Here is a 12,624-nt window from a genome sequence, read left to right as displayed (position 1 = left end):
TCAAATATTACTTCTCAGTAAAGACTTTTTTTGTTTTTGTTTGTTTTTTGTTTTACCTCAGGCACTATAGGCTTCCACAGTTTATGTGTATATTCTTGTTCTGAATGAGTTTCTTCACTAGATTGTGACTTCCTTAAGAGGAGAAATTTTGTGGTAATCAACAGTATCACAAGTGTCTAGCACAGCACATATTGTAAAATTGGTAATAAGTAGATAGATAAATGAATGAATGAATGAATGAATGAATGAATAAATAAATAAATAAATAAATAAATAAATAAAAGTATGGCTAAACTAAATGTAAGCAACACTTAAATTTAATAGAAATGTTCAAATTATTCCCTGTTAAAGGGTGCCAAGCTCAAGGGTGAGTGGAATCTGTGTCAGTCTAAAGGAGAGTGATTTCTGTAATGCTTGAATACATAGGGTAGAAATTTAGCCTAAATCATACAACAACAACATATGTACTAACAATGGCCTTGAACATGATCAATGATTTTTAGAGTTTGGGAGACCATCATAGAAGATAGAATAAATTCAGAAGTCAGAAACTTAATGATAAGATCTTATAGAATTCAGGGTCAGTTTACTAAAATTCCATGTGAACAATGGAAGTCAATTATACTAGCCCCTAGGCAGAATTAACCTGGCCATAGTTGTAGGAAAAATTTTAAATGTTACACAAGTGTTCAACTATATCTATAGGAAGTGTATCTGAAGGTTCCTTCACCTTCTTGTTGTAACTGAAAGCTGAATCTCCCCTGAAGACATTACTTCCCTTGCATTCCTTAAAAGTCATGGTGTCTTTCCTACCCTCATACTACTAAGCCTAGAATTGTGGTAGACTGTGTCTCACTCGTTTCTGTATCATTCTTTCTCCTCCTTCCCCAGAAATACCTAATTTTAAAGCTCATGCCATCTGCCACCTTCTAGAGTCATGAGTCAAACTCTCCATATTGTGAAGATTTTGGCTCCCTCTTGCTGTGATTCTCTCCAACATTACTCTATCACTATTCATAGTGATGCTAATCAATATCCACTAAGTTGACCCTTCTACTCCCTCCATTTTCAGTTTCCTCCCATGAGCATGTCCACCACACCGGACACCTATATGATCATATAAATAATCACTTCATAATCTCAATTTCAAGAATCTTAGTATCTAAAATATGATATCTACCAGCTTCTATTCTCCAAGATAGTAGAAATCTAAAATAATAATGATAAAACCTACTACATCCTACAACAATCTACAGCAGGTCCATGCTATTCTCTAAGAGTGGAGATGCAACATCTCTCATCTTTTCAGTTTCCATCCTCTGAGACCCCAATTCTAACATTTCTGCAAACATACTGAGACTTGATCTTGTGACCTTGTGATCTTTTACTGATCCTTACCTGCCTTATTTTCTCCATACCCAGATCATTTATTTTGTTTAAAATCATCTATTAGCTTCTCATCTCGTTTAGCTACAAGTCAAGGTTGTTTTAGTGTCAAAGTCCTATGATATGTCCCTCTGTTACTTCTGTGATTCATTTCTACCGCTCTTTTCCTCACACCACCCTGTTCTAGCCACATTGATCACCTTGCTGTTTCTCAAGCATGCCAACATGTTCCTATTCTGGCTTGTATCTGCTCTTGAAATATGCTTCCTCTGCATATCAGCATGCTTCCCCGGCATACAGGCAGAAGTAGCTGTCTCACTTCTTTCATGTTTCTATTCATATATCATCCTGTTAGAAATTTCCAAAATAGGAACTGCTTCCTTGCTACCCTGTGCGATCTTTTATTCTTGGCAAATTAACATTTTTAAAATGTCCAGGTCATAAGGTCTTATCATTCCTCTAGACTAGTGTCTGTGCAACATTAGGCAATAAAAATAATATAGATGCCCAGATCTATAGAGTCAAAATCTATGAGAGTGAGAGCATAGGATTTCTGATTTTTAAAAACTCTCCCTAAATGAAACTTGCATGCAAACAAGGTTGTGAATCTTTGCTACCATAAAAGATCTAGATTTATTAGCATAGCTCATGAACACCACATGAAAGAAAGGACTTTTAAAAAAGATTCAGAAACTCTTTTTCTGTGTGCCTGACTTACTGTGTGCGCACACATACACACACACGCGCGCACACACACACACACACACACACACACACGAGTACATGCACACATCTATTAGATGGATTTGGAACTTGATTGTTTGGCTCACAGCACTATAAATTTGATGGAGACTGATTTCTCTTAGAGAATCTGCTTTTCTCCTCATTAGGTTTCTCTCAATTTCTACCACACATAAAAGGTCTTGATAGTGTCTCAATATTTGTGGCTTAATTGATTTGATTACTCTTTATGCTAATTAATAAGACTGTAATTTTTGGTATTTGGTGGCATTTTTCCACAATGTTCAGGAGAATTTTAAAATTATAGTCATTAAATAAATAGCAAAATATGATAGTGGTTCATATTCACCATTCACTTGACTGAAATATTTTACTCAATGTTTACAAGTGATTTCTTAATTGTATGAGTAGGTGGGTATAATTCTTTGAGGAATTTTTTAGGGGGCAGGGGGTGCCTATTGTATTTGGTACAACAATTAAATTTGCTTTTGATGGGAAGTCAAAGAATGATAAAAATACAAAGGTTACACAGCCATCGTAAAATATATCTTAGTGTGTTTTCCTCCAAGTTAATATTGGATGCAATATTTAAATTCATAAGGTAACAGAATTTAAAGTATGTCCATACATATACAAAAAAGGAATGATAGCTCTCAGCCTAGAGTGATTAATTTAAGTTCAGTAACAGAAAAAAATATTTTGAGTGATTTGATTTAATATTTCCTAAGCTAGAATGTTTTATATGACTGTTTCTCTGATAATGCCTAGGTATTTATTTGTACCTCTTAAATATAGTTCAGAAACAAAGATTTCTTATTAATGTAACCGAGAAAGATTTGCTTTTAGTACTGAATTTGTTTTTAAGCAAAAAGCAATATTCCCGAAGAAGAGACAAAAATTATCTTTCAAGGGTTTCATGGACAGAGTCTGGTACCATATGGGTAAAACCAAGCTGCCTTCCTCTCATAAAATTGTGTTTAAGTATCTTTTTAATCTTTTCAATTTATTTTATTACAAATATAATAGTTGACATTAACAACATGAAATATATAAAAGAAGTAAGTTTTAAACAGTCTCATATGGTCCCAACACCCAAACATGACCAATATTGGTATTTGAGTGTGATTTTTCAAACTGCTTTGCATATAGCTGATGAGAACATGAGCTTTAAGAATGATGCAGTTTTCCTGGGCTCTGGAGCACTTAAATAAGCACATCCTCACAAATCCCAAACAGAGAATCTACAAAGAGCATTCAAGTGAATAAAAGATTCCTTCATATCTTCTAAGTGCTTGCCAGATTTTAGGCAAAGGCTTAATTCTATCACTATGTAAACCAGACTAGTAGTTTAGTATTTCCTTTCAAAGTCAATTTTAACCTTTCCTAATGGTACAAGGACTTCACAATTTAGTATTTTTAAGCTCTGTGAACCATGATGCCTGAAAGAGTTCTGTCAGATAGCATAACTATAACCTAAACATGTCTTTCAAAGTCAATCAAAAAAGAAAGACACTAATTTACATTCAGCGTAAAGTGGTTAAAATTGCTTTACAATTATTTGTTTACTTGCCTTAGTGCTCTTTTCTCCTCAGTGAAATTATAAGCCCCTCAGTGTTGATAAATAGTTTATTCATCTTTACTTTCTTAGTAATGCCTAGTACAATGCCTCATTCATAGATAAGTCTTGTAATAAATATATTAGATTAATTAACTATAACTATATTTAATTTTTTTCTGAAAATGCAGATTCTGGAATTGTCTATCATTTGTTGCTTTTCTTATGGTGTTTACTTTCGTCGGACTTCTAATTCCTGCACCTATGTATTTACATATATCATTTTCTGACATATATTATTCATTAAGTGTATACTTTACACTTATTGCTTTAAGGTAAGAACAACATTTGAATTTTTCTATTTATAGGATACTGAATAAACATGAAGATATTCTTTTAAATAGTAGAAATTTTTATTCCTTGGAATGAAAACTTGACTTTTAAACTTTCCGAGGACTCATCAGCAAATTCGTGCTTAGTATTTTTTTTCCAGTTTTTAACTGCATTTCAAAGCAATGTAAGCCCTTGGGAAAATTTTTGAAAATTCGAATTAGGTCCAAATTATCAGATACAATTAGTATAAAATGTAAGAATGATATGTGGCTAAAAGAAGAAATAAAAATGAATTGACCCATATTGCACAGATTCAGCAAAACTTTAAATCTACAAAAAAAAGGAAAGACTTTTTTCCCTTACCTCTTATTCATTAAATTTGCTTTTATTTCTGTTTGTGATCCAGAATAGAATATACATCTACAAAATATCGCTAACTTTTCCTCTTCTGTCTGAAGAAGCACCACTCAAGGGGGATGATGTAGAATTACCTTACTACTCACCCAACAGGAGGAAACAAAGAGACTATTAATGCCATTCTCTTGGCATGTCTCTCTATAGAACATCCTTCTGCCCTCCTTTGGTGCTGTGCCAAAAGTAAAAGATGGCTCCTTTGTCTGAGAGCTGGCAATTCCATAGGGAATAGATTGGAAGGAATAGAGTAGGATGAAATGTAAATAAATTTCTATGACAAGAATAACCTTTCAAAATTTGTTTTGTCTTTTAGACTTCTGGTCTTTCTATTAATGAGCCCTCTTTTGTCTCGGCTTGGTGATGGGTTCAGCTGGCGCTGGGCATTTATAATGGTCTGGAGTGAAATGAGAGGAATGCCTAATATAAACATGGCCCTTCTGTTTGCTTACTCTGACTTTTCTCTTGCATCCGAGAAGGAAAAATCACAAGTAAAGAAAGATATATTTTTTATTTTAGTATTTTATAAAAACTGTTGCTGTGTACTAAAATATGCTTTTGTAGTGAGGTAGCTCAAACCCACTTGGACTGTGGGAGTGATTTAGCTATGATGGCATGACTGGGGAGAGGGGGAACAACTGACAATTTCCTCATCCCTGTTCTAGCTTCGGGAACCCTAAATCCTTTCATTGCACTCCTAAATATAGGTTTATTATAAAAGTTGAAGGAATTAAAACTTAAAAATATTTTAAAATAGTACCGGACAAAGTATGCACTCGATAAATGTTTTTTATTTTTATTTACTCCTAATACCCACTCAAGAAAAGCAGAAACCTACTTATGATTGGCTCCATTGTCTTCTATAACTTTATGGGGCTATGTTTAGTAATGCTATTAATCAAAACATTTTAATTAAATTAATTTTAATTTAATCTCTAAGACAATACTACCAAACTCTCCCTAACAGAACATAATGGGCATGACTCCCTCTGCTTCATCTCAAGGTAAGATAATTATAAAGAGATCTGTAAGAATTTTTTATGCAGACATCACTACTCATCTAACACTTCCATTTTATTTATCATAAATTTCAAGTGTAAAGGAAAGAACAGCAAGGTAATTGTTACAAGTCTAACTAAAAATAGTCCAAACACTAAAAAATTAAATAGTAAAACACTGCTTTTAAAATCAAAATTATCTAATATTACATGATCTCCCTCTTCTTTTTAACCTATCTCTACCTGCTTGAATAACCAAGATTAATGTCATCACCATACATACTGACCAGTGTAATGGTGAACAATGCACATGAATCTGGGTTCTGAAATTTTTGGTTGGCTGCTATTTGCTGTGTGGTCAGTAGCAAGTTATTTAATTCCTACCTCCACTCCATATGTCAGTTTCCTCATTCCAAAATGGACTTAATAATAATACTAATGGTTTGCTAGTAAATGTTTGACAGGTAACTTTAGCAGAGGAAGAGGAAGCCCTAATGTATGATATTTATCCATTTCTTTGAGTGATCACTCTCACCAACAGAACATCAATCAGCTCATAATCTTCCCCAAAATTTAATAATCAGCTCTTACCAACTGGTAAGAGCCAACTCTATCATGTCACTATCTCAAAGGGTTATTATGAGAAATTGAAAATATACATAAAATTCATAATATATCGTTTAGCATATACTAAATATACAATAAATATAAGCTATAGTGATAATGATGATAATGATGCCACGTAGACCTGCTTTGAAATAAAACCTTAGTGAATAAAATCTTTCAGTGAAATGTCCTCACTAGTAGTAACTAGTTGAGAAGAAAGTAGCACTCTTTTCTTACTTTAATTTGACTGAACCTTAGAGCTCACGTATTAATACTTTCCTAGAGATACCACAGTAAAATGTTAAAAATATTAACTGAATCCTGTCTCTACTATTCATAAATTAAATGACCTTGGGTCCTTGGGTCAATTATAGTGCCTCCATTTCCCATCTGTATAATTGGAATATCTGTTTATTTCATAGAACTGTAGTGAGGATTAAATGAGCCTGATATGTTGTACTATACACTTACTATATAAATATCAGCTCTTATTATTATTAAACTGTATTTAACTAACTTAGTGGTCCTGAACCTTGAAGGGATTTTAAGGAAAAAAATAAATGAATAAAACCAAAAACAAACAAACAAACAAATAAAATGCTTCAGGAACTTTTAAAAAATTCCAATGCCTCTGGAATTCTGGCCCTGGCCATAATGAATAATTATATCGGACTTCCCATAGTAAATAAACATAAAACAGGTTAAAATATATGAAGCAACTGATTTTAAGTATTGGACAGGGATGTGTATAGCTAGATCCTTGAGAGAAAAATAAACACATTGGGAGAGTTCGCTTTCACTCTGGCTTTCTTACAAATTGTGGCATAAAGATGTGGAGGCTAAACAGAGAACAGTAGTCTCACTGAGTATAAAAAACAGAGTCATGGCTACTGAAGCAGCTTGATTTGTGGGGAGGGGTGACAAGGAGGGAAGAATTATGAAAAGAAGGAGCACCAGAAATCTTCATGGGATCCCCTTATGTTATTAGTCCAGTGCTAATCTGCACAAGCAGAACACGAGAGGAGAATTGGCAGAAAGGAGCCATTAGGGAGCTTTGTGCTGAATAAACATTCTCAAGGCCACACATTACTGAGAGATATTGAAGTTCTGGCTAGGTACAGTATAACCCCATGAACACCACATAGGTTATGACCCCAGAAAGATTATGCCTTAGTAATAAAGATTATGCAAAGAAACAAAAATTAAAGATACTATACCACATGCAATTATTCAAGAAATAAAAAGGCGAGGAAACTAAAATAAAACAATTTTGAAAAAGAAGAATAAACTGGGAAGAATCAGTATATCTGATTTTACAACATTATTACAGTTATTGTAATGGAGACTATGTAATATTGGCAGAGAGAAAGACACATGGGACGGATTTTTTAAAACCCAGAAATATATCCACACAAATATTCCCAACTGATTTTCTTATAAAGATACAAAAGCAATTTGATAGAGGACAGATAGTCTTATTAACAAATGATGCTGAAGAATAAAAGGAAAAAAAATTAACCTTGACCTAAGTCTCATGTCTTCACAAAATTTAATTTAAACTGGACTGTGGAATTAAATATGAAATGTAAAACAAAAAATATATATTTGAAAAAGGATAAAATCTATAGATTTAGCATAAGGCAAAGATTTCTTAGATTTGACACCAAAAGCATGATGTATTAGAAAAATTATTCTTCATAAAAATCAAAAACTTTTAGAACATAGCAGATTGAGAGATATCCCTGGATCTCTCCCCTTGAAATAACAATAAGCTGAACACCTAAAACTCAACAAAAAACACCCAAACTGCACACCAGCACATCTGAGCATGGGATCTGCACATAAGAGTTACCACAGGGCAGAACCCTGGTTGTCAAGTGGTGGACTGAGAGAAATAAAGAAGCTGCCTTTCACAGCCACCGGAGCTCCCTGAAGGAGGAGAGGGAGGGGAGAAGGAATGGTGAATACCCTGAACAGCATTGCCTGGGAGTGCTGTGAGCTCCACATGACCGGCGGCAGTGCCCAGTCATCAGGGCAGAAGGCAGAGAAATGGGAATGGTAGAAAAAGCGGGGACGGCAGAGAAACAACAGTTGATTTTTACTGGCTGCGATTGCAAAACCGAGGCTGAGCCACAGACTCCATCCCTAAACACAGAAGGGCCCTCCCCCTATGCTCTCCAAGATCAAACACCGGGGAGCCCGAGGAGAACCTGAACAAATGCTACCAAAACTGTCACTAATACTGACAGGAATGGAGACTGAGGGTAGCGAGAGTGATTAGATATCTGTAAGGGAAAAAAAAGACATTATTAAGATTTTATATAAAGCAGAAATCCAAGAGACTTAGACACCACCTACTGGAAACCAAAACAAAAACACCTTCTTTGCAACAGTTTAGGGACCATTATATAATAAATCTCCTTTCTGGGGGGGAAAAAAAAAAAAGCAGAATACACTTCCATTAATGCCCAGGAGGAGAAATAGTCCATTAAACACCATGAACAACCAAGATGACAAGGCATCTCAGAAAGAAAGAGAAAAATCTCCAGAAAACAAGCTTACGAACATAGAAATATGTGACTTAAATGTCACAACATTCAGGATGGTACTTCTGAAATAACTCAATGAGATCCAAAACAAATCATATCAACAATTTCAAGAATTGAAAAAATAACTAGATGAGCAGAATGAGTACCTTAGCAAGGAGACTGAACTCTCAAAAAGAACTGAATAGACCTTCTGCAGATAAAGAAACACTGAAACACTGCAAGAGTTGAAGAACTCTTCAACTTGGGAAATAGAGTTGACCAAATGGAGGAAAAGATCAGTGATATCGAAGACAGAACTCTAGAAATAAAGAAGGAAAAAGAGAGAAATCAAAGAATGAAAAATAATGAAATAATGAAAGAAAAATACAAGAACCAGCTGATACCATGAGGAGAAGAAACATAACAATAATGAGCATTATCGAAAGTGAGGAAAAAGAGCAGGGATTAGAAAGCATTTTCAGACAAATAGTTGATGAGAACGTCGCAAATCTAAGGAATGAGCTGAAGTTTGGAATTCAAGAAGTCAACAGAACACCCAATTATCTCAACCCAAAAAGGCCTTCACCAAGACATATTGTATTAAAATTATCAAAAATCAACGATGAAGACAGAATTCTCAGGGCAGTCAGGGAGAAGAAAACAGTAACATATAAAATAAAACCTGTTAGATTATAATCGGACTTCTCAGCACAGACCTTACAAGCCAGAAAGGAATGGAACCAAATATTTAAACTATTACGTGAAAGGAACTACCAGCCTAGAATAATGTATCCAGCTAAGCTCTCCTTCAGATATGAAGGAGAAATCAAGACCTTTCCAGACAAACAAAAATTGAGGGAATTCTCCATTAAAAGTCCTGCAATACAGGAAATACTGAAAGGGATCAGCTCACGCTGAAGCTTCCACATGATCTTATAGACTACAAGTAGACTGGTCAGGCTTCATAGACATCAGATAACTGAAGTTGCTAAACTCCATTAAGTCCTCAAATTTCAGTGTCCTATTTTTTTCTGAGAAGCACTAGAGCAAAAAAGAAAGAGCTATGGTAAGGCAAATATACCACGACCTATGGCAAGAATTGGCCTGAAGTCTTAGGCATAAAAGCTTAGTGTTGATTATATCTATATCTATATCATCTATCTATATCTAATTCTTTTAAATATTTGTAATGGCAACCACACACCATAGAGTTAGAATTGAAGTATGTAACATAAAACAAACAAACAAAAAATCAGAGGCAAAACTCACAAAAGCCAACCAAAATAAAGAAAACAAAAACATAAGGACAAGGGAGCAATGTAAACACCGTGCTACCAGAAAACAAAAGATAAGATGGCTATGAGAAGATCTCATATTTCAATAATCACTCCAAATGTAAAAGGACTAGACTCACCAATAAAAAGACACAGAGTTACAGAATGGATCAAAAAGCAAATCTCAATCATATGCTGCCTCCAGGAGACACATCTCAGCTCCAGAGACAAAAATAGGATCAAGGTGAAAAGATAGAAAATGATATTTCTAGGAGATGGCCTTCAGAGAAAATTGGAGTAGCGGTACTAATATTGGATGAATAGACTTCAAAATAAAAAAAGGTAAAGAAAGATACTGAGGGACACTTTATAATGATAAAGGGAATCATGCACCACGAAGACATAACACTTATTAATATCTATGCTCCCAATCAGGGAGCCCTGTAATATGTAAAGCTATTACTAACAAAATGAAAGGGAGAAATAGACCAAAATACTATGGTAGTAGGGGACCTAAATACCCCACTGTTGAATATGAACAGATCATCTAAATAGAAAATGAATAAGGAAATAACATCCTTAAATGACACATTAGAACAACTAGGCATAACTGAAATAAGTCAGAGCCTACCACTTCCAAACAGCTGCTTCTACACTCTTCTCCAGTGCACATGGAACATTCTCAAGAATTGACCACATACTGGGACACAGAGATAGCCTCAACAAATATAAGAAGGTTGTAATCATACCAACCATATCCTCTGATCATAATGCTTTCAAACTAGAGAGCAACTGTAAAAAGAAAGCTGAAAGAACCACAAGTACATAGAGATTAAACACCTCCTGCTATTGAAGAATAACTGGGTCAGGGAATAAATAAAAAGAGAGCTCAAGAGATACATAGAAATGAATGATAACGATACTACAACATATCAAAATGTGGGGGACATGGCAAAAGTGGTCGTAAGGGAAAAGTTCATGTCATTACATGCCTATCTTGAAAAACAAGAGGGAGCCCAAATAAACAACCTAATGCTTCATGTTAAAAATCTAGATAAAGAAGAACAAATGAAGCCTAAAGCTAGCAGAAGGAAAGAAATCATCAAAATTAGAGCAGAAATAAATGAAATTGAAAACAAAATAAAAAAATAGAAAAAAATAAATGCAACAAAGCTGAATAGAACAACATATTATAAAGATTATACACTGCGATCAAGTGAGGCATAGGGATGGTTCAACATACACAAATTGATTAATGTGATCCACCACATAAACAAATTAAAAAATAAGAATCATATGATCATATCAGTAGATGCAGAAAAAGTCTTTGCCAAGACACTGCATGCATTTATGATCAAAACATTTAACAAAATTGGTATGGAAGAACAATATCTTAATAAAATAAAGGCTATATATGACAAGTCCTTAGCCAACATTATACTTAATGGTGAAAAACTAAACACCTTCTCTCTAAGATCAGGAACAAGGCAAGGCTGTCCACTATCACTGCTGTTATACAACATAAAACTGGAGGTCCTAGTGAGTGCAATCAGACAGACAAGGGAAAGATATAAAAGGCATCCAAATAGGAAACAAAGAAGTCAAACTGTCACTATTTGAGGATGATATGATTCTCTATATAGAAAACCCTATATAAAGACTCCACAAGAACACTACTAGAAACAATAAATAAATACAATAAAGTTTCTGGATACAAAATCAATGTTCAAAAATCCATAGTGTTCCATACTGATAACGAAGTGTCAGAAAAATAAGTGGAAAAAATAATTCCTTCTGCAATTGCAACAAAAAGAATAAAATACCTAAGAATAAATCTACTGAAATATGTAAAGGACCTAATAAAAACTATAAGACTCTGTTAAAAGAAATCAAAGAAGATACAAGGAAATGTTCTTGGATTGGAAGAATCAACATAGTTAAAATGACCATATTACCTAAAGCATTATACAGATTTAATGCGATAACCATCAATATCCTACCGGCTTTTTTCAAAGAAATAGAACAAAAATCATCAGATTTGTTTGGAAGCATAAAAGACCCTGAATTACCAAAGCCATCCTGAGTAAAAAGAATAAGGCTGGAGGCATCACTCTGCTCGACTTCAAATTATACTACAAAGCGACAGTAATCAAAACGGTATGGTATTGGCAGGAAAACAGACACAGGGTCCAGTGGAATAGAATCGAGAGTCCAGAAGTGAACCCATATTTATATGGACAAATAATTATCTACAAAAGAGCCAAAAACATACAGTGGAGAAAGGAAAGCCTCTTTAATAAATGGTGCTGGGAAAACTGGAAAGCTACCTGCAAAAGAATGAAACTAGACTGTTGTCTATCGCTACACACCAAAATTAACTCAAAATGGATTAAGGACCTGAATATAAGACCAGAAACAATAAAATACATAGAAGAAAACATAAGAACTGAACTCAAGGACCTTTGACTTAAAGACGATTTTATGAATTTGACCTCAAAGGCAAAGGAAGTAAATGAGAAAATATATTTGCAAGCAATGCCTCTGATAAGGGCCTAATATCCAAAACATACAAAGAACTCATATGACTCAATAACAACAAGAAACAAACAAACAATCCAATCAAAAAATGGGCAGAGGACCTGAACAGACACTTCTCCCCAGAGGACATACAAATGGCCAACAAATATATGAAAAGATGCTCAACATCACTAGCTATTAAGGAAATGCAAATCAAAACCACAATGAGATACCATCTCACACCTGTTAGAATGGCTATAATCAACAGAATAAGC

The 12,624-nt window shown here is 34.3% G+C and overlaps 1 protein-coding gene across 1 annotated transcript in view; it reads left to right on the top strand.

The window, feature by feature from the left end:
* Positions 1 to 12,624, top strand: part of SLC9C1 (solute carrier family 9 member C1) — an 89,236-nt gene that overhangs the window by 30,244 nt on the left and 46,368 nt on the right. Inside the window, exons 10-11 of the mRNA XM_006905497.2 lie at positions 3,874 to 4,017; positions 4,743 to 4,917. Coding sequence (XP_006905559.1) covers positions 3,874 to 4,017; positions 4,743 to 4,917 — 319 coding nt within the window. The remainder of the gene's footprint in view (positions 1 to 3,873; positions 4,018 to 4,742; positions 4,918 to 12,624) is intronic.

This window comes from Pteropus alecto, unplaced genomic scaffold (assembly GCF_000325575.1).
Source record: "Pteropus alecto unplaced genomic scaffold, ASM32557v1 scaffold270, whole genome shotgun sequence".
NCBI lineage: Eukaryota > Metazoa > Chordata > Mammalia > Chiroptera > Pteropodidae > Pteropus > Pteropus alecto.
Note: the sequence above shows the minus strand (reverse complement) of the source record. Positions and strands in the feature narration are given on the sequence as shown.